General features: G+C 34.2%; 1 protein-coding gene across 1 annotated transcript; it reads right to left on the reverse strand.

Annotated features, from left to right (window-relative positions):
• Positions 1-237: 237 nt before the first annotated feature.
• On the reverse strand, positions 238-6,283 carry LOC128226689 (PDZ domain-containing protein 11-like). The gene is made up of 7 exons (XM_052936669.1): positions 6,129-6,283; positions 5,089-5,175; positions 4,786-4,842; positions 4,286-4,336; positions 3,745-3,792; positions 3,128-3,188; positions 238-1,743 (listed from the first exon to the last, which is right to left on the reverse strand). The coding sequence occupies exons 1-7, from the start codon at positions 6,213-6,215 to the stop codon at positions 1,679-1,681; spliced, it is 456 nt and encodes a 151-aa protein (XP_052792629.1). The 5' UTR covers positions 6,216-6,283; the 3' UTR covers positions 238-1,678.
• Positions 6,284-24,734: the final 18,451 nt, after the last annotated feature.

A 24,734-nucleotide genomic window follows, 5' to 3' on the forward strand; every position in this document is an offset into this window, starting at 1 on the left:
TCCAATCATCACCAAATTTGGTCATGTGTACAGGCAGTCTCAGTTTTGGTTGGGTTCAATAACCAGCTATGTATCCTCAGTCACTCCAGAGTTAAGACCCTTGAATTGGCAAGCTTTCTAAACTTGGCTTATGGTACAACCACTTGTTACCAAACTTGGTGTCTTAATAATAGGATGGGCACATTTTGCGACAGTTGGCACTCTTGTTCTAGGATGTTATTGATATAAACATATTTTCACAAATTTTATTTGACATAAACATACAAATATATTAACCATAAAAATATACTCTGATATGTGTCATTGCAATGTACGATGGGTGCTAAAATAGGCAGAATTGCTCTTATTTCTTATTAAATGAATGAAACATGATAAAACTTTTATGATGAAGTAATGAAATGAGAGCACATTTCCGTGTATTTTTATAACACCCTTTGCAAACATGTACATAAAATACATAAACTTGTAATATACAAACATCAAAAACCATCAATATAACATTCTTTAAAATGATTACTAGTATTACTATATTCCACACAACAACCATAAAATGTTTAATTTGTGATAAACTGCATTTATTATGAAGAAAATAATTACACTAGTCAAAAACCTACTGGTTTTCAACAAACTTAACTTATTGCTAAAGTATGCCTAATTGAGAAATATGTATTATTCTACTTTGCTATAACTTTGTAACCAAACTGTGCAAACCAATTTAAAAAAAGAAAAAATACACAAGAAATCTCAAATTGTCAGGTAAAGTTAAACTTTGACCTGAAATAGACCTTCACCTTAATGGTCAGTTTGAGAGCATTACATCTTTATTTACCTCAAATATGTTAGTATTCAATAGTTACCAAAAATACAAGTAATACTAATCATGGCTCCAGAAAATGATGTGATGTTTTTGTAACCATGGTAACCACCATGATGTCACATGTCCACTTTTGCTAAATATGAACTTGAGAAAAATATACCATGAACCAAAAAAAAATCACACAAATACCTCTGGTACTGTACAAATGTGTAATTTTTTCCAAATTCAGTAAAATACAAGTTGATTCATACAATCATGTCTTTATAACATTATATTCTTGTCAAGCATTCAAATATTGGTCTATGGATAAAAAGTCATTTTTGTTCATATCATCATGGCAAAAATATTCAATAACAAAAACATGTGAGCTAAATCATGCCAATGCAAAAACTAGAGCGCTGCAAAGTGAATGCCAACAATTGTCTGTATTTTTTGCAATCAAATAAAGGGCATAACTCAATAATTATTAAATGTCAGAGTGAGTGCCTTGCTGTACATTGTGCGAATTTTCTCGGGCAACATGTGTAACAAAACTCATTTGAATAACCTGAAAGTTTTTTGAGTTGTGGCCAATTTCAAGTTAGAGCAAGCTGACAACAGACACTGCAAAGACTATGACAATACCTTGAAAAACAGACAAGCTTAGAACGAAGTAATGAATGTATGTATGCATATGTTATATTTAACATTGAAATTATAAATGATCGCATATTATGTAAAAAAATAATGCTGCCCTATAATAAAGTACATGGTACTTCCAACAACTTTCTCCATCTTGAGATTCTAGTCAAAACCAATAATACCCTTTAATGACCTTGACCCTTAAAAGACATTCATCCCACAGTGACCTTGGCAAGGCAGTTATCTGGTTGGCTGTGGACTTCCAGGGTTGCTATGACGACCTTTATCATAAGTTTTGTTGTAACCTGTAATGATGAGATTATTACACATTAAACAAAGTAAGTTTATCTCTGACAACATTAGGCCAGACAAAGAGAATGTTTTTTGCAGATTTTCATCCGGATGTTTAAGGAATGGGACTGGTGTGGTATTTTTGCAGATTTTCATCCGGATGTTTAAGGAATGGGACTGGTGGGGTATTTTCAATTCTAAGTTAAAAACATATGGTTTGTTTAATGTACAACTCTTTCCAGATTTTCAACAACTTGTTTCAAAAGTTGATTTTTTTTCAAATAATAAAACATTTGCATAGAATTTTCGGACCGCGGGGTGAAAAATCTAAGATTTTGTCATTGGCCGAATCAAAAGTAAATTATAAAAAACAAAAAAAATAATCAAGATACAAAGTTCAGGTGGTTGCACAAAAAATCATACCAATTTTATTGCACTATTATGTTGAACTCAATTGACTTCCATGATAAAAATAATGCATATGATTTGTGTACAGATTATAAGTTCCTTCTATGAGTGTTTTAAAGATTCATCCCAACCTGAGCATAGGGTGTTTTGCAGAAACGAGGTTTGGTATGAACCTATAATACACGTCTTGTGGCCATGGATGATGCTTTTTCTCCCACCTCAGTTAAACAAAATTAAGTAAAAATGTATTTTTTGCTGGAACTCTTTTGTACATAGTGAAAATAAATGTGTATGGATATGCGATCATTTGTGGTTGTCATGGATATGCGCACAGTGATTCAGATTTTGTTAACAGTCAAATCGGTCTTTAAATAGTTCTAAGGAGAGTAAAGCATTATTTCTTGAAAGGTGCATGAAAACTGTTTTATGGTGACATTGAAGAAATAATTAATTAGCATTCTTAATATTGCCACAAGACAAGGTTTCCATGATGCTACAGGCGAGCCTTCATCAAGGGAGGTAATTACAATGTGAGATCCACACGGGTATTTTATCTTAGCACATGGGCAAGATAAGAATTTCTAGCATGGTTCATAAATTATTGGATCTACTTAACTGAGGTGGGAGAAAAGGATTTCCAGCAAGGCCAAATATTTGGATCAACTTACCTTGAATAGGAGAAAATAAAATATTTGCAATAATTTGGTGTTTTATTAAATGGAGAATTTGTGGCCACATAGCTATTATAATTCAAAACCCCATTTATAAAGGCCAATATTTTTTTATCTGTTCATAGATGTATACCTTTGTGTTGTGCATCTATCTAGTGTTTGCACCTTTTAAACTACCAGGTATTATTGTGAGCGGGTTGGGAAATATCAAACAAATGAGTTATAAATTGTGGCCGTACGTGTACAGTAAAAACTTTTTTCCATTGTCTAATCCGACTGATTAGTGTTCTGTTAAATAAAATTCCTTGGAAAAACTTACCATACGGGAAATATTTCACAATCATCCAGATGGAAGTGTTATTCTTCAGGATTTTCACAGCCTGAAAAAGATGTCATATATCAGTACCAAATAGAAATATTCTCTAGGAACAATATCATTCCAAACCACAAAATACATTGAATGTATAAAACAGCACATACATGCACATGTATACATGTTCATATAGTCACTGGTCACATGGGTTCCAGGTATCATTTGAATATCTGGAATGTTGTTTTTTCAAGTATGGCCTAGGTTTAGTTTTGGCAAGATGTCAACACCAAGGTTATAACAATACTACAACCTTTTTCCTTCGAAAAAGAGACAAGCTAAAAAATGTGTTTTCTACATTATTTTTAATACAAATGCAAAAAGTATATACGAAAAAAAATCAAATATGTCAGGATGGAAAAATCTGACCCTCGAGCATTCTGCATGGCATGTGCCCTTGGGTTAGACTTTTCAATCAGGAAAGTTGAAACATTGAAAATATGTTGTTGTTTTTTAATATTCAAATTAGTAACGTGTACTGTATACACAGACTAAAAAGGTGAAAAGAAATTATTAATCCTGTACCACAGATCATGTGACAGCTTTAAGATTCTATGAGCTTTTACCTCTCCATGATCTATGTGTTCCAAATTGGTATCGTTCACCGACAAAATCTGAAAATATAATAATTTAATAAAAATGATAAAGAAAGGTATACCTTAACACATTGACAAACAGCTGATTGCAACTACTTATTATTCAATCAAACTGTAAAAAAGTTTTCTTAACTGAAAAACTACAGTAGCCATTGTACCAAACTGGTTTAGAAAGGATTAAGGTGGCCAAAATGTTTATTGAGACTTATAAGTTTGTCTAAATTTAAAAGAAAAACAATAGTTGTAAAATTGCTGGTATAGTGATGATTATTGATGTCAGCTGAGTTCTGGACAGGGTTTTAAATACCAGAATGTTTTTAGATCATAATTTTGTTGGCGAAATCATAGTAGGTTTCATCTTGGTGCTGGTGTGGTTGTATAGAAATTTTCACTGATGGTTCATAACTCAACAAGTGTTTTATTACTACTTCTTGGTCAACTACATGTGTAGTATGCCAAACCTCATCAAGAACAAAAAAAAAATCGTCAAAAGACTAATGAAAATTTTGACCTGATCTCCTTCTCTCAAACCTAGTCTGTCAGCCTCGCTGTTCTGCATCACCTGTAAACACAATGCCCTTGTAGATAAGTGTGATGTGAAACCAATCCTTTTACTGGTCATTTAAGATAAGTTAACCTTTAGACACTAACACAATATTTTACTGATTAAAGTATTGACTCTTATCTTTTCGTATGCCTTTCTATACAAAAGGATACAATCCCCACCCCTCCAGACAAAATCCCTACACCTCTTTCTGCAAAGGCAGACAAAATCCCCCAATGTTTTTTTTTTTTACTATGTTTTATGTTTTTCTCTGTATAAATGTTGTAAAATGTCAAAACAAATTTATTTACACTGTGTACAACATATATATATCTGGTAAAAGATCTTGGAACAGGTTAAGAACAGTGAAATATTATATGGGTAGTATTTGTCTGCCTGTGCAAAAACTGGTGTTGGTGGTGGTGGGAGGAGGGGGTGGGGTCTGTCTCCTTAAACAAACAGCATACCTTGGAAACAAATATTCCACAGTTGTGCTCTTTGCCTCCTCTTATGTTAAAGCCAAGCTGAAAAGTTCAACAAAAAAAATAAATAAAATACATACGGTAAGTAAAGGACAGCATTGTTAAATAACTAATATAAATATAAAAAAAGTATCATAATTATTACAATACATCCTTAGATAGGATATTATTACATGCCAATATTGGAAAAAGTTGTCTCGGCTGTTTTGATTTATTATGAATACAAACATGCTAACTAGGCAGCAGTTTATTTTAAGATAAAATCAATTTATTAAACAGTTAACCTACCTGTTCCGATGTTTTATTTCTTTGCAAACTTATGTTCCTTGGTAGAAATCGTTCCAAGTCTGAACAGTAGTCTGGGTGTTTGTCCCTCTGTTAACAGAAAAGAATGATTATGTTAATAACAATTCCTATTTATAATATTTTTCTACCCACTTATCATGCATATTATTTTTTTATAATTACTGATATAATATTATGTGACAAAACATATCGGTATTCAGAATCAGAATTATTCAATAAAAAATCATGATTTTATTTCTTTCACTGATGTAAAAAACTGTATATGATTTTCTAATATATAGACACGAGGTATTATTGTGGGATGTTAAAATTTACTTTCCAATCTGATGGGCATCTATAAACCATATATACCTTTCTTATTTCGAATAAAGTAATAATGTAATACTTAATTAAAATCAGGGTGTTTGGTGTGACCATAGTCAGTAAGTCAATAATATTACACTGCACACAAACAGCATATTCACAACATCAAATAATATTGAAATACAAATGTGTTATGCCACAGATTAATTCGATGTTACAGGCAGAGCTAACATTTAGTACATAATCTAGCCAGTCGAGACATAGATATATAAACAATGCAGAAAAACAGGGTAAACATAAGCTTACAGGTTGGGCATAACCACTCGTACCATATGTATTGACTGCACTAACCAGTGTTTTTGCACCCCTGTTTTGGGAAGCGGTTGGGGAAAATGTGTTGTTTAGACTACAGGGTATATGGTTGAAGGCCTTTATGCCTCATTTTCTGTGGAAAATACCCTGAAACATCACTAGTTATGTTTTACCAGTAATTTGCCTCGCCAACAGCTCAGGCCTGACAGGCCATGAAGGCCCGACAGAATCCCTGATTATTTATTGGCCAGAAATTTCAGAATGTCTAGAACTTGCAGTATCTTTAACATTTTGTTTGTTTCATTCCTTAATAATGAGTGGATATTGTATAGTTTGCACCAATAAAGTTTGAACAAAAGTATCCGAAATTTTCAGAATTCAATAGACAATTTTCACAATCACTTAACCTCTTCCGGTGGACACCACGGTGGTGGACCCTCATACGGCGGCAAGTATTGGGGTATAGACTCCGGGGCCTCTTGACCTCGCATCATTTCCTGTTTACAAATTTGTTAAAACAAGAACAACAACAAATAAATAAAAGTATCAAACGGAAGTGGTAGCAGGCAATGGTGGTGTGGTTGTCAGTTTTTCGCTGGAGACAGACAACAGTTTAGTACGGTGGGAAAACGCTGAAACAGAATGAGCCGACGGTTTGTTCACTTTAAAGTCAAAGACATGACGTCAGTAGCAAATCATAAAAAAATGAATTAAATGTATCACGTACGTAGGAATTATTCTGTCGAAATGGTTTGCAAATGTTTGCATACGCACTGTACTGTGGATGTGTACGTGGTATGTGTGATTATGTTTTATTTGGTGGCCACGACACACTAACTTTTCCTACAACTGAGTATGTAGTGGAGACTACTTGCTATTTCATTCCTACGACTAAGTGATCTCGTAGCCACGACTTAGATTGTCGTGACCACGAGATGACTTAGTAATGTGAATGAGATAATAAGTTGGCCGAGAAATGACTATGGACTATCTAAGAGCATTTCTATCTTAAGTTGGATAATTAATTTTAAACATAAATCCAAACTTAGGTTATAAAGGTATACACATAGAAAAAAATTCTAGAGACACAAACTCAAAATACTTTTTACTGTAAAATAAAGAGACGTTCTATGCACATGTTATATGTCGTTTTTAATATATAGCAATATTGACTATATTCCTTAAGACTTATACATTGTATAACTTTAAAATCACTCATGTTGTCTTATTCTGTTTGCTGATCTCCCATAATTAATCAATGTGAACAATTATAATAATTATGAAATCCAGCCTAAAGATGAAAAAAACAATAACTTGATTAATTGAAATCCAACCAAGTGATTATTAAAGTAATTGGTTACAATTACCTTCATTGATTGGCTAAATTAGAAAAGTGTGAATCTTTGAACTTCCTTTGATCAGGCATAGATAAAAGTGGTGGTGTTTGCCAATAGTAAGCTGTGAAAGTGTGAAGTGTGAAAATGATTCTTTTTGAAAATAGTATAAAAATAGTGAAAGACCAGGTAGCACATCACATTCAGTGACTGCCCTCAAAAGCACACACATACAATCAAATATTGTACAAAACCTGAAACATGGAGCTAGTAAAAGTAGCCTCAACCATGAGAGAACAATTAGTGTCTCTACAGGCCAGCGACAGCAACATAGCAGCCATTGGTAAGTAATGCCGGTATTAAACAAATGTTATATACATGTTCTCAAATATGAAATGAACGAATATTAAATAAGAACTTTAATACAAATTGTATTATCGATATTGTACATGATGAACTAATGAACCACCAACGAATATTTATTTATATATATATGTAAACACCCCTTACACCATGTATTTCTTCTCTTTGCAGACTGTCATCTGTCTGAGCTGGGTGGAGCGTGTCTGAGAGCGGAGTTGGAGGTGAACCAATACCGGCAGCTACATCTGCTCCTCCGTCTGTCTGTCTGTGAGGGTGTACATACCATGTTCACCACATACTCTAACAAGAAATGGGCTCAGGTTGGTTTCCATTCATATCATTTCAATATCTACTTTGTAAGTCATATTTTTTATTTGTATTTTAGTTTCATGATCTTTAGCGTTATTTCTCCACTCAAAGAATCTCTTGTTTTCTTGTAGGTGCAGTCCACAGCCCAGTCCATCAAGTCTCATTTGGAAGCAGACGACAGCGAGCCGATGATATCACCAGTGACACCATCATCACCAGTACGAATTAGCACAAGGCCTGACAAGGCAGCAGCCCTCTGGGCCAGCATGGACTCCACCATGTACAGGACTGAATAGATGTGTTGTGTGACCATTATGGTAGTGCCATGTCGATACAATGTTAATTTATATTTGTTTAACATGCTTTTTGTATTATTTATACATGATGTTTGTTATTTGATGATTATGGATGAAGGTGATTAAATGAGATAAAATCATCCATGTGTTCTTGCTTATTTTATTGACAAAGATACAGGAATCTTTACTTAAAGTTGGGTATAACACGAAACATTAGCTTAATGAGCTATTTTCTTAAATAAAAAAAAACATACATAACATAACAACTTAAGAACGAACTGGTGACCTGGAAATAAAAGCATATGGTTTTAAATTATATAAAATATTGAATAAAGTATTTACAAAATTTATATTCATGGAATTACAATAACGAAATGGAGTAAATGGAATATAGCACTGTATACATTGATTACATGAACTAGTTTTCCCGGCTGTACGGCCAGTCCACACGCGCATGGTTCCGCTAATAACCACTGTGAAATGGTTAGTTCTTTCAAGAGTCTACTCATTAATCAACTCGGTTTGTTGCACCAAACATAAAATACAATACAAAATGCCCTATTGCGTAGGGTGACTCCATGGCATCTAAGTTAGTTTATTTATAATTCACAATGAAATAAAACAAAAACAAATAAAACACATGTCACCTCTATCCCTATGTAGCATTGTTTTGCAGCGCGCCATATACAATTTCAATCCCAAAGACCATATTCTAACTCCTGTAAAATGTATGTCATCAAGACGTCACCGTAGCACAGAAAACTTATCGTATATAGACATAAATTGGCGTTTATACAATGCGTCATACAGCATCAACGTGGATTGGTCATTAAGGACACAAACTTTACAGAGCGAATAGCCGATGTCTGCGGATTGTATAATGTGCATTATTTAAGCCTTAACACGTGTTTGTGATTTTTATTAGATTGCAATGTACATGTATAATTAAGTATGTGGTTAATTCCTTTTTTCGAAATAATCAAATACAAAAAAGATTTCAAGTGACGGAATTGTGTTTGTAAATTTTCTTTAAATTCTACCAATGAATATCGAATTTTAAAGAAATGCAGTTGTTAACGTGAATTGTATTTATGCTGTTGTTAACATGAATTGTATATATGCTGTTGTTAACATGAATTCTTCCCAGCTAAATAAAGCAAACTATGTTTGAATGGTATACTCTACAAATTCAACCTACCCTGCATATTTTATTCTATTTTATAGTTTGATTTACTCTCTCAACTTTGACCATAAGGACAATAATTATGTGTAATAAGAACTTGTCATTTATTTCATAAATACTGACAGTCAATGAAGACGCACCACAAATTGATCCAATGTGACTCAGTAAGATTATTTTGACTTGAATTTACTTTAAATTAAGTCAGTAGTATATGTCCAACACATTACAAATGGACAAAATGAGGTTTGTCCACCTCAAAGTCAAAGACATGACGTCAGTAGCAAATCATAAAAAATGAATTAAATGTATCACGTACGTAGGAATTATTCTGTCGAAATGGTTTGCAAATGTTTGCATACGCACTGTACTGTGGATGTGTACGTGGCATGTGTGATTATGTTTTATCTGGTGGCCACGACACACTAACTTTTCCTACAACTGAGTATGTAGTGGAGACTACTTACTATTTCATTCATACGACTAAGTGATCTCGTAGCCACGACTTAGATTGTCGTGACCACGAGATGACTTAGTAATGTGAATGAGATAGTAAGTTGGCCGAGAAATGACTATGGACTATCTAAGAGCATTTCTATCTTAAGTTGGATAATTAATTTTAAACATAAATCCAAACTTAGGTTATAAAGGTATACACATAGAAAAAAATTCTAGAGACACAAACTCAAAATACTTTTTACTGTAAAATAAAGAGACGTTCTATGCACATGTTATATGTCGTTATTAATATATAGCAATATTGACTATATTCCTTAAGACTTATACATTGTATAACTTTAAAATCACTCATGTTGTCTTATTCTGTTTGCTGATCTCCCATAATTAATCAATGTGAACAATTATAATAATTATGAAATCCAGCCTAAAGATGAAAAAAAACAATAACTTGATCTATTGAAATCCAACCAAGTGATTATTAAAATAATTGGTTACAATTACCTTCATTGATTGGCTAAATTAGAAAAGTGTGAATCTTTGAACTTCCTTTGATCAGGCATAGATAAAAGTGGTGGTGTTTGCCAATAGTAAGCTGTGAAAGTGTGAAGTGTGAAAATGATTCTTTTTGAAAATAGTATAAAAATAGTGAAAGACCAGGTAGCACATCACATTCAGTGACTGCCCTCAAAAGCACACACATACAATCAAATATTGTACAAAACCTGAAACATGGAGCTAGTAAAAGTAGCCTCAACCATGAGAGAACAATTAGTGTCTCTACAGGCCAGCGACAGCAACATAGCAGCCATTGGTAAGTAATGCCGGTATTAAACAAATGTTATATACATGTTCTCAAATATGAAATGAACGAATATTAAATAAGAACTTTAATACAAATTGTATTATCGATATTGTACATGATGAACTAATGAACCACCAACGAATATTTATTTATATATATATGTAAACACCCCTTACACCATGTATTTCTTCTCTTTGCAGACTGTCATCTGTCTGAGCTGGGTGGAGCGTGTCTGAGAGCGGAGTTGGAGGTGAACCAATACCGGCAGCTACATCTGCTCCTCCGTCTGTCTGTCTGTGAGGGTGTACATACCATGTTCACCACATACTCTAACAAGAAATGGGCTCAGGTTGGTTTCCATTCATATCATTTCAATATCTACTTTGTAAGTCATATTTTTTATTTGTATTTTAGTTTCATGATCTTTAGCGTTATTTCTCCACTCAAAGAATCTCTTGTTTTCTTGTAGGTGCAGTCCACAGCCCAGTCCATCAAGTCTCATTTGGAAGCAGACGACAGCGAGCCGATGATATCACCAGTGACACCATCATCACCAGTACGAATTAGCACAAGGCCTGACAAGGCAGCAGCCCTCTGGGCCAGCATGGACTCCACCATGTACAGGACTGAATAGATGTGTTGTGTGACCATTATGGTAGTGCCATGTCGATACAATGTTAATTTATATTTGTTTAACATGCTTTTTGTATTATTTATACATGATGTTTGTTATTTGATGATTATGGATGAAGGTGATTAAATGAGATAAAATCATCCATGTGTTCTTGCTTATTTTATTGACAAAGATACAGGAATCTTTACTTAAAGTTGGGTATAACACGAAACATTAGCTTAATGAGCTATTTTCTTAAATAAAAAAAAACATACATAACATAACAACTTAAGAACGAACTGGTGACCTGGAAATAAAAGCATATGGTTTTAAATTATATAAAATATTGAATAAAGTATTTACAAAATTTATATTCATGGAATTACAATAACGAAATGGAGTAAATGGAATATAGCACTGTATACATTGATTACATGAACTAGTTTTCCCGGCTGTACGGCCAGTCCACACGCGCATGGTTCCGCTAATAACCACTGTGAAATGGTTAGTTCTTTCAAGAGTCTACTCATTAATCAACTCGGTTTGTTGCACCAAACATAAAATACAATACAAAATGCCCTATTGCGTAGGGTGACTCCATGGCATCTAAGTTAGTTTATTTATAATTCACAATGAAATAAAACAAAAACAAATAAAACACATGTCACCTCTATCCCTATGTAGCATTGTTTTGCAGCGCGCCATATACAATTTCAATCCCAAAGACCATATTCTAACTCCTGTAAAATGTATGTCATGAAGACGTCACCGTAGCACAGAAAACTTATCGTATATAGACATAAATTGGCGTTTATACAATGCGTCATACAGCATCAACGTGGATTGGTCATTAAGGACACAAACTTTACAGAGCGAATAGCCGATGTCTGCGGATTGTATAATGTGCATTATTTAAGCCTTAACACGTGTTTGTGATTTTTATTAGATTGCAATGTACATGTATAATTAAGTATGTGGTTAATTCCTTTTTTCGAAATAATCAAATACAAAAAAGATTTCAAGTGACGGAATTGTGTTTGTAAATTTTCTTTAAATTCTACCAATGAATATCGAATTTTAAAGAAATGCAGTTGTTAACGTGAATTGTATTTATGCTGTTGTTAACATGAATTGTATATATGCTGTTGTTAACATGAATTCTTCCCAGCTAAATAAAGCAAACTATGTTTGAATGGTATACTCTACAAATTCAACCTACCCTGCATATTTTATTCTATTTTATAGTTTGATTTACTCTCTCAACTTTGACCATAAGGACAATAATTATGTGTAATAAGAACTTGTCATTTATTTCATAAATACTGACAGTCAATGAAGACGCACCACAAATTGATCCAATGTGACTCAGTAAGATTATTTTGACTTGAATTTACTTTAAATTAAGTCAGTAGTATATGTCCAACACATTACAAATGGACAAAATGAGGTTTGTCCACCTCAAAGTCAAAGACATGACGTCAGTAGCAAATCATAAAAAATGAATTAAATGTATCACGTACGTAGGAATTATTCTGTCGAAATGGTTTGCAAATGTTTGCATACGCACTGTACTGTGGATGTGTACGTGGCATGTGTGATTATGTTTTATCTGGTGGCCACGACACACTAACTTTTCCTACAACTGAGTATGTAGTGGAGACTACTTACTATTTCATTCATACGACTAAGTGATCTCGTAGCCACGACTTAGATTGTCGTGACCACGAGATGACTTAGTAATGTGAATGAGATAGTAAGTTGGCCGAGAAATGACTATGGACTATCTAAGAGCATTTCTATCTTAAGTTGGATAATTAATTTTAAACATAAATCCAAACTTAGGTTATAAAGGTATACACATAGAAAAAAATTCTAGAGACACAAACTCAAAATACTTTTTACTGTAAAATAAAGAGACGTTCTATGCACATGTTATATGTCGTTATTAATATATAGCAATATTGACTATATTCCTTAAGACTTATACATTGTATAACTTTAAAATCACTCATGTTGTCTTATTCTGTTTGCTGATCTCCCATAATTAATCAATGTGAACAATTATAATAATTATGAAATCCAGCCTAAAGATGAAAAAAAACAATAACTTGATCTATTGAAATCCAACCAAGTGATTATTAAAATAATTGGTTACAATTACCTTCATTGATTGGCTAAATTAGAAAAGTGTGAATCTTTGAACTTCCTTTGATCAGGCATAGATAAAAGTGGTGGTGTTTGCCAATAGTAAGCTGTGAAAGTGTGAAGTGTGAAAATGATTCTTTTTGAAAATAGTATAAAAATAGTGAAAGACCAGGTAGCACATCACATTCAGTGACTGCCCTCAAAAGCACACACATACAATCAAATATTGTACAAAACCTGAAACATGGAGCTAGTAAAAGTAGCCTCAACCATGAGAGAACAATTAGTGTCTCTACAGGCCAGCGACAGCAACATAGCAGCCATTGGTAAGTAATGCCGGTATTAAACAAATGTTATATACATGTTCTCAAATATGAAATGAACGAATATTAAATAAGAACTTTAATACAAATTGTATTATCGATATTGTACATGATGAACTAATGAACCACCAACGAATATTTATTTATATATATATGTAAACACCCCTTACACCATGTATTTCTTCTCTTTGCAGACTGTCATCTGTCTGAGCTGGGTGGAGCGTGTCTGAGAGCGGAGTTGGAGGTGAACCAATACCGGCAGCTACATCTGCTCCTCCGTCTGTCTGTCTGTGAGGGTGTACATACCATGTTCACCACATACTCTAACAAGAAATGGGCTCAGGTTGGTTTCCATTCATATCATTTCAATATCTACTTTGTAAGTCATATTTTTTATTTGTATTTTAGTTTCATGATCTTTAGCGTTATTTCTCCACTCAAAGAATCTCTTGTTTTCTTGTAGGTGCAGTCCACAGCCCAGTCCATCAAGTCTCATTTGGAAGCAGACGACAGCGAGCCGATGATATCACCAGTGACACCATCATCACCAGTACGAATTAGCACAAGGCCTGACAAGGCAGCAGCCCTCTGGGCCAGCATGGACTCCACCATGTACAGGACTGAATAGATGTGTTGTGTGACCATTATGGTAGTGCCATGTCGATACAATGTTAATTTATATTTGTTTAACATGCTTTTTGTATTATTTATACATGATGTTTGTTATTTGATGATTATGGATGAAGGTGATTAAATGAGATAAAATCATCCATGTGTTCTTGCTTATTTTATTGACAAAGATACAGGAATCTTTACTTAAAGTTGGGTATAACACGAAACATTAGCTTAATGAGCTATTTTCTTAAATAAATAAAACATACATAACATAACAACTTAAGAACGAACTGGTGACCTGGAAATAAAAGCATATGGTTTTAAATTATATAAAATATTGAATAAAGTATTTACAAAATTTATATTCATGGAATTACAATAACGAAATGGAGTAAATGGAATATAGCACTGTATACATTGATTACATGAACTAGTTTTCCCGGCTGTACGGCCAGTCCACACGCGCATGGTTCCGCTAATAACCACTGTGAAATGGTTAGTTCTTTCAAGAGTCTACTCATTAATCAACTCGGTTTGTTGCACCAAACATAAAATACAATACAAAATGCCCTATTGCGTAGGGTGACTCCATGGCATCTAAGTTAGTTTATTTATAATTCACAATGAAATAAAACAAAAACAAATAAAACACATGTCACCTCTATCCCTATGTAGCATTGTTTTGCAGCGCGCCATATACAATTTCAATCCCAAAGACCATATTCTAACTCCTGTAAGATGTATGTCATGAAGACGTCACCGTAGCACAGAAAACTTATCGTATATAGACATAAATTGGCGTTTATACAATGCGTCATACAGCATCAACGTGGATTGGTCATTAAGGACACAAACTTTACAGAGCGAATAGCCGATGTCTGCGGATTGTATAATGTGCATTATTTAAGCCTTAACACGTGTTTGTGATTTTTATTAGATTGCAATGTATAATTAAGTATGTGGTTAATTCCTTTTTTCGAAATAATCAAATACAAAAGATTTCAAGTGACGGAATTGTGTTTGTAAATTTTCTTTAAATTCTACCAATGAATATCGAATTTTAAAGAAATGCAGTTGCTAACGTGAATTGTATTTATGCTGTTGTTAACATGAATTGTATATATGCTGTTGTTAACATGAATTCTTCCCAGCTAAATAAAGCAAACTATGTTTGAATGGTATACTCTACAAATTCAACCTACCCTGCATATTTTATTCTATTTTATAGTTTGATTTACTCTCTCAACTTTGACCATAAGGACAATAATTATGTGTAATAAGAACTTGTCATTTATTTCATAAATACTGACAATCAATGAAGACGCACCACAAATTGATCCGATGTGACTCAGTAAGATTATTTTGACTTGAATTTACTTTAAATTAAGTCAGCAGTATATGTCCAACACATTACAAATGGACAAAATGAGGTTTGTCCACCTCAAAGTCAAAGACATGACGTCAGTAGCAAATCATAAAAAATGAATTAAACGTATCACGTACGTAGGAATTATTCTGTCGAAATGGTTTGCAAATGTTTGCATACGCACTGTACTGTGGATGTGTACGTGGTATGTGTGATTATGTTTTATTTGGTGGCCACGACACACTAACTTTTCCTACAACTGAGTATGTAGTGGAGACTACTTACTATTTCATTCCTACGACTAAGTGATCTCGTAGCCACGACTTAGATTGTCGTGACCACGAGATGACTTAGTAATGTGAATGAGATAGTAAGTTGGCCGAGAAATGACTATGGACTATCTAAGAGCATTTCTATCTTAAGTTGGATAATTAATTTTAAACATAAATCCAAACTTAGGTTATGAAGGTATACACATAGAAAAAAAAATTCAAGAGACAAAAACTCAAAACACTTTTTACTGTAAAATAAAGAGACGTTCTATGCACATGTTATATGTCGTTTTTGATATATAGCAATATTGACTATGTTCCTCAAGACTTATACATTTTATAAGTTTAAAATCACTCATTTTGTCTTATTTTGTTGGCTGATCTCCCATAATTAATCAATGTGAACAATTATAATAATTATGAAATCCAGCCTAAAGATGAAAAAACAATAACTTGATTAATTGAAATCCAACCAAGTGATTATTAAAGTAATTGGTTACAATTACCTTCATTGATTGGCTAAATTAGAAAAGTGTGAATCTTTGAACTTCCTTTGATCAGGCATAGATAAAAGTGGTGGTGTTTGCCAATAGTAAGCTGTGAAAGTGTGAAGTGTGAAAATGATTCTTTTTGAAAATAGTATAAAAATAGTGAAAGACCAGGTAGCACATCACATTCAGTGACTGCCCTCAAAAGCACACACATACAATCAAATATTGTACAAAACCTGAAACATGGAGCTAGTAAAAGTAGCCTCAACCATGAGAGAACAATTAGTGTCTCTACAGGCCAGCGACAGCAACATAGCAGCCATTGGTAAGTAATGCCGGTATTAAACAAATGTTATATACATGTTCTCAAATATGAAATGAACGAATATTAAATAAGAATTTAAATACAAATTGTATTATCGATATTGTACATGATGAACTAATGAACCACCAACGAATATTTATTTATATATATATGTAAACACCCCTTACACCATGTATTTCTTCTCTTTGCAGACTGTCATCTGTCTGAGCTGGGTGGAGCGTGTCTGAGAGCGGAGGTGGAGGTGAACCAATACCGGCAGCTACATCTGCTCCTCCGTCTGTCTGTCTGTGAGGGTGTACATACCATGTTCACCACATACTCTAACAAGAAATGGGCTCAGGTTGGTATCCATTCATATCATTTCAATATCTACTTTGTAAGTCATATTTTTTATTTGTACTTTAGTTTCATGATCTTTAGCGTTATTTCTCCACTCAAAGAATCTCTTGTTTTCTTGTAGGTGCAGTCCACAGCTCAGTCCATCAAGTCTCATTTGGAAGCAGACGACAGTGAGCCGATGATATCACCAGTGACACCATCATCACCAGTACGAATTAGCACAAGGCCTGACAAGGCAGCAGCCCTCTGGGCCAGCATGGACTCCACCATGTACAGGACTGAATAGATGTGTTGTGTGACCATTATGGTAGTGCCATGTCGATACAATGTTAATTTATATTTGTTTAACATGCTTTTTGTATTATAATAAAACACATGTCACCTCTATCCCTATGTAGCATTGTTTTGCAGCGCGCCATATACAATTTCAATCCCAAAGACCATATTCTAACTCCTGTAAGATGTATGTCATGAAGACGTCACCGTAGCACAGAAAACTTATCGTATATAGACATAAATTGGCGTTTATACAATGCGTCATACAGCATCAACGTGGATTGGTCATTAAGGACACAAACTTTACAGAGCGAATAGCCGATGTCTGCGGATTGTATAATGTGCATTATTTAAGCCTTAACACGTGTTTGTGATTTTTATTAGATTGCAATGTATAATTAAGTATGTGGTTAATTCCTTTTTTCGAAATAATCAAATACAAAAAAGATTTCAAGTGACGGAATTGTGTTTGTAAATTTTCTTTAAATTCTACCAATGAATATCGAATTTTAAAGAAATGCAGTTGTTAACGTGAATTGTATTTATGCTGTTGTTAACATGAATTGTATATATGCTGTTGTTAACATGAATTCTTCCCAGCTAAATAAAGCAAACTATGTTTGAATGGTATACAATACAAATTCAACCTACCCTGCATATTTTATTCTATTTTATAGTTTGATTTACTCTCTCAACTTTGACCATAAGGACAATAATTATGTGTAATAAGAACTTGTCATTTATTTCATAAATACTGACAATCAATGAAGACGCACCACAAATTGATCCGATGTGACTCAGTTAGATTATTTTGACTTGAATTTACTTTAAATTAAGTCAGTAGTATATGTCCAACACATTACAAATGGACAAAATGAGGTTTGTCCACCTCAAAGTCAAAGACATGACGTCAGTAGCAAATCATAAAAAATGAATTAAATGTATCACGTACGTAGGAATTATTCTGTCGAAATGGTTTGCAAATGTTTGCATTCGCACTGTACTGTGGATGTGTACGTGGTATGTGTGATTATGTTTTATTTGGTGGCCACGACACACTAACTTTTTCTACAACTGAGTATGTAGTGGAGACTACTTGCTATTTCATTCCTACGACTAAGTGATCTCGTAGCCACGACTTAGATTGTCGTGACCACGAGATGACTTAGTAATGTGAATGAGATAGTAAGTTGGCCGAGAAATGACTATGGACTATCTAAGAGCATTTCTATCTTAAGTTGGATAATTAATTTTAAACATAAATCCAAACTTAGGTTATGAAGGTATACACATAGAAAAAAATTTTAAGAGACAAAAACTCAAAATACTTTTTACTGTAAAATAAAGAGACGTTCTATGCACATACTATATGTCGTTTTTAATATATAGCAATATTGACTATGTTCCTCAAGACTTATACATTGTATAAGTTTAAAATCACTCATTTTGTCTTATTTTGTTGGCTGATCTCCCATAATTAATCAATGTGAACAATTATAATAATTATGAAATCCAGCCTAAAGATGAAAAAACAATAACTTGATTAATTGAAATCCAACCAAGTGATTATTAAAGTAATTGGTTACAATAACCTTCATTGATTGGCTAAATTAGAAAAGTGTGAATCTTTGAACTTCCTTTGATCAGGCATAGATAAAAGTGGTGGTGTTTGCCAATAGTAAGCTGTGAAAGTGTGAAGTGTGAAAATGATTCTTTTTGAAAATAGTATAAAAATAGTGAAAGACCAGGTAGCACATCACATTCAGTGACTGCCCTCAAAAGCACACACATACAATCAAATATTGTACAAAACCTGAAACATGGAGCTAGTAAAAGTAGCCTCAACCATGAGAGAACAATTAGTGTCTCTACAGGCCAGCGACAGCAACATAGCAGCCATTGGTAAGTAATGCCGGTATTAAACAAATGTTATATACATGTTCTCAAATATGAAATGAACGAATATTAAATAAGAATTTTAATACAAATTGTATTATCGATATTGTACATGATGAACTAATGAACCACCAACGAATATTTATTTATATATATATGTAAACACCCCTTACACCATGTATTTCTTCTCTTTGCAGACTGTCATCTGTCTGAGCTGGGTGGAGCGTGTCTGAGAGCGGAGTTGGAGGTGAACCAATACCGGCAGCTACATCTGCTCCTCCGTCTGTCTGTCTGTGAGGGTGTACATACCATGTTCACCACATACTCTAACAAGAAATGGGCTCAGGTTGGTATCCATTCATATCATTTCAATATCTACTTTGTAAGTCATATTTTTTATTTGTATTTTAGTTTCATGATTTTTAGCGTTATTTCTCCACTCAAAGAATCTCTTGTTTTCTTGTAGGTGCAGTCCACAGCCCAGTCCATCAAGTCTCATTTGGAAGCAGACGACAGCGAGCCGATGATATCACCAGTGACACCATCATCACCAGTACGAATTAGCACAAGGCCTGACAAGGCAGCAGCCCTCTGGGCCAGCATGGACTCCACCATATACAGGACTGAATAGATGTGTTGTGTGACCATTATGGTAGTGCCATGTCGATACAATGTTAATGTATATTTGTTTAACATGCTTTTTGTATTATTTATACATGATGTTTGTTATTTGATGATTATGGATGAAGGTGATTAAATGAGATAAAATCATCCATGTGTTCTTGCTTATTTTATTGACCCAAGATTTCAGTCGACAAAGATACAGGAATCTTTACTTAAAGTTGGGTATAACACGAAACATTAGCTTAATGAGCTATTTTCTTAAATAAATAAAACATACATAACATAACAACTTAAGAACGAACTGGTGACCTGGAAATAAAAGCATATGGTTTACAATTATATAATTTATTGAATAAAGTATTTACAAAATTTATATTCATGGAATTACAATAACGAAATGGAGTAAATGGAATATAGCACTGTATACATTGATAACATGAACTACTTTTCCCGGCTGTACGGCCAGTCCACACGCGCATGGTTCCGCTAATAACCACTGTGAAATGGTTAGTTCTTTCAAGAGCCTACTCATTACTTAACTCGGTTTGTTGCACCAAACATAAAATACAATACAAAATGCCCTATTGCGTAGGGTGACTCAATGGCATCTAAGATAGTTTATTTATAATTCACAATGAAATAAAACAAAAACAAATAAAACACATGTCACCTCTATCCCTATGTAGCATTTGCAGCGCGCCACATACAATTTCAATCCCAAAGACCATATTCTAACTCCTGTAAGATGTATGTCATGAAGACGTCACCGTAGCACAGAAAACTTATCGTATATAGACATAAATTGGCGTTTATACAATGCGTCATACAGCATCAACGTGGATTGCTCATTAAGGACACAAACTTTACAGAGCGAATAGCCGACGTCTGCGGATTGTAGAATGTGCATTATTTGAGCCTTAACACGTGTTTGTGACTTTTATTAGATTGCAATGTATAATTAAGTATGTGGTTAATTGCTTTTTGCGAAATAATCAAATACGAAAAAGATTTCAAGTGACGGAAATGTGTTTGTAAATTTTCTTTAAATTATACCAATGAATATCAAATTTTAAAGAAATGCAGTTGTTAACGTGAATTGTATTTATGCTGTTGTTAACATGAATTGTATATATGCTGTTGTTAACATGAATTCTTCCCAGCTAAATAAAGCAAACTATGTTTGAATGGTATACTCTACAAATTCAACCTACCCTGCATATTTTATTCTATTTTATAGTTTGATTTACTCTCTCAACTTTGACCATAAGGACAATAATTATGTGTAATAAGAACTTGTCATTTATTTCATAAATACTGACAGTCAATGAAGACGCACCACAAATTGATCCGATGTGACTCAGTAAGATTATTTTGACTTGAATTTACTTTAAATTAAGTCAGTAGTATATGTCGAACACATTACAAATGGACAAAATGAGGTTTGTCCACCTCAAAGTCAAAGACATGACGTCAGTAGCAAATCATAATCAAAGCGCGAGGCGCTGAAAGACTATCTGCGGGCAAATATATGAGAGGTGCAAATTTTATTTGAACTATGGGAATGGGTGAAGGGCACATTGATAAAAGTGAAAAATGTGCCGAGGGCCAAGAGCGCTTTTGCCCACACTGGGCGAGGAAACAACAACATCTTTACCTATTTTATGCCGTCTTGTGTCATTTTGTTTATGTAAATGTCACTTCAATCGTCGTACCCCCCCCCCTCCCCATGTATTTAATGTGACAATGCATGCTAAATATTTTTCGTTGCTTTTATTAGATATCATACGATAGGAAAATACAATACATCATATATAATTTCCTTTAATGAACATACACGTTTTGTTTAAGGAAAATCATTTTTTTACAAACAACTTCAGCAATAATTCCTTTCAAGATGCACAGCTTATCACTTAAGTCGACGTATCCCCATGTATTTAAAGATTCAAACTGAGCCTTAGCAGACTTTACCGAATGTTACGCACTAAAAGGGGGAGGGTGTGGGATGGGGAATGTCCCTGTAGCCGGTTGGGGGTTCGGAGGAGGGGGTATACCCAGTGGAAACAATGGAAAATGGAACGAACATGTTGAGCTCTGAAGTGTATTTGGAGGGATTAATAGGTTCGATGCCGCGGACTTTGTAGTTACCAAGTGATTGATTTCGGCTCAGAAAGCTATCTATCACAGGGAAGCAACGTTTTCTTTGGCTGCTCTTCCTTTTATTCTGATATCAATTTTTAGCTTAGCCCTCGACCTTTCATTTTTCAAATTAATGTTACGCACATGCGTAAGTGTGTAACGCTGGCTACGCCCTTGACAATGCATGTCCCTTTCAATCGCTTCTAAAGATTTTCAGTGCTTTGATTACATAGTATACGTTATGCAAGTTTTATTAACATACACGTTTTAACTGTTTAAGGAAAATGATTTTATTTTTACGAATAACTTTAGCAATAATTCCTATCCGATTGAAAATGCAGAGCTTATCAGATGGTCGTTTTCCCGCGGTGAGGGCAAGCATGTGGTCAGTTAATGTATGTAGAAACTATTTTTAGAAAATCAGTCAGTTAATGTAGTTGAAACTATTTCTAGATTATCGGAAATTGTCTGTTCTAAGAATGGGAATATGATTGTGCCTTTTCAAGTATTATTGATAAATAAATGTTATTTATGTTTTATGTAAGTATCTGTGTAGAAATAATACTAGTGCTGTTATGAATGCTTCGCACTCTTTGGGTTTTTACAGGTTAAATCCGAACTACTTTGCTTCATCAAAAGTATTCATAACTCACTGTCGTATCAGGGAATGTGTGTTAGAATAAATTGAAAGGCTAATGTCCAAAACTATGCCAAGAATACACCGGAACGAAGCTTCTACGCAAAAAATGTGAACATCTTATTAGAAAAGTATACGCCTAAAATCATAGAATGAATAGTCTTTTGTTTTTGTACAGCAGGCAAATCATAGTATTTGAAGCATTAGCAATGCGAAACCTGGGATACAACTATTTTGACTTTCAGACAATCATTTTTGTTTCTTATCTCATAAAAGTTATATTAGAAATACACCCTTACAAATGAGCGTGCTTCATGGTTACAATAACACACCCTGCAGGCGATGGTACCTTTGCGGTCGGTAATAATTTCTAAAACATCTTGGTCTGAACTTAGAGTGAATATCAGTATGTTACCTTCCTACCAGAGCATCTATTATTTTGCCCACACTAATCTGATAAATATAACGATCTATAAATAGTTATATTCTGCTAAAAATAAAACGCCGGAATACAGCGCGGAAATAGCCGAACAAGCAAGAACTCATACTCGGATAATCTATTTTTATGGTTTCGACGTCATCTTTAGCGTTATTTCTCCACTCAAAGAATCTCTTGTTTTCTTGTAGGTGCAGTCCACAGCCCAGTCCATCAAGTCTCACTTGGAAGCAGACGACAGTGAGCCGATGACATCACCAGTGACATCATCATCACCAGTAGGAATCAGCACAAGGCCTGACAAGGCAGCAGCCCTCTGGGCCAGCATGAACTCCAGTCCATGTACAGGACTAAATAGATGTGTTGTGTGACCATAATGGTAGTGCCATGTCGATACAACGTTAATCTATATTTGTTTAACATGCTTTTTGTATTATTTATACATGATGTGTGTTATTTGATTATTATGGATGAAGGTGAATAAATGCGATAAAATCATCCATGTGTTCTTGCTTATTTTATTGACCCAAGATTTCAATCGACAAAGATACAGCAATCTTTACTTAAAGTTGGGTATAACACGAAACATTGGCTTAATGAGCTATTTTCTTAAATAAATAAAATAAAGCTAACTATGTTTGAATGGTATACTCTACAAATTCAACCTACCCTGCATATTTTATTCTGTTTTATAGTTTGATTTACTCTCTCAACTTTGACCATAAGGACAATAATTATGTGTAATAAGAACTTGTCATTTATTTCATAAATACTGACAGTCAATGAAGACGCACCACAAATTGATCCGATGTGACTCAGTAAGATTATTTTGACTTGAATTTACTTTAAATTAAGTCAGTAGTATATGTCGAACACATTACAAATGGACAAAATGAGGTTTGTCCACCTCAAAGTCAAAGACATGACGTCAGTAGCAAATCATAATCAAAGCGCGAGGCGCTGAAAGACTATCTGCGGGCAAATATATGAGAGGTGCAAATTTTATTTGAACTATGGGAATGGGTGAAGGGCACATTGATAAAAGTGAAAAATGTGCCGAGGGCCAAGAGCGCTTTTGCCCACACTGGGCGAGGAAACAACAACATCTTTACCTATTTTATGCCGTCTTGTGTCATTTTGTTTATGTAAATGTCACTTCAATCGTCGTATCCCCCCCCTCCACATGTATTTAATGTGACAATGCATGCTAAATATTTTTCGTTGCTTTTATTAGATATCATACGATAGGAAAATACAATACATCATATATCATTTCCTTTAATGAACATACACGTTTTGTTTAAGGAAAATCATTTTTTACAAACAACTTCAGCAATAATTCCTTTCAAGATGCACAGCTTATCACTTAAGCCGACGTATCCCCATGTATTTAAAGATTCAAACTGAGCCTTAGCAGACTTTACCGAATGTTACGCACTAAAAGGGGGAGGGTGTGAGATGGGGAATGTCCCTGTAGCCGGTTGGGGGTTCGGAGGAGGGGGTATACCCAGTGGAAACAATGGAAAATGGAACGAACATGTTGAGCTCTGAAGTGTATTTGGAGGGATTAATAGGTTCGATGCCGCGGACTTTGTAGTTACCAAGTGATTGATTTCGGCTCAGAAAGCTATCTATCACAGGGAAGCAACGTTTTCTTTGGCTGCTCTTCCTTTTATTCTGATATCAATTTTTAGCTTAGCCCTCGACCTTTCATTTTTCAAATTAATGTTACGCACATGCGTAAGTGTGTAACGCTGGCTACGCCCTTTACAATGC

Source organism: Mya arenaria, chromosome 3, assembly GCF_026914265.1.
Source record: "Mya arenaria isolate MELC-2E11 chromosome 3, ASM2691426v1".
Lineage (NCBI taxonomy): Eukaryota > Metazoa > Mollusca > Bivalvia > Myida > Myidae > Mya > Mya arenaria.

Excerpts from the sequence above, each read along its gene's own strand:
- LOC128226689 (XM_052936669.1), bottom strand. The coding sequence starts at position 6,215 with ATGATGCGAGGTCAAGAGGCCCCGGAGTCTATACCCCAATACTTGCCG. Across the intron at positions 5,176-6,128 it reads CGTGGTGTCCACCGGAAGAG|AGGGACAAACACCCAGACTA; the intron begins GTTAAGTGATTG and ends TTCTGTTAACAG. Across the intron at positions 4,337-4,785 it reads GTGGAATATTTGTTTCCAAG|GTGATGCAGAACAGCGAGGC; the intron begins GTATGCTGTTTG and ends TTGTGTTTACAG.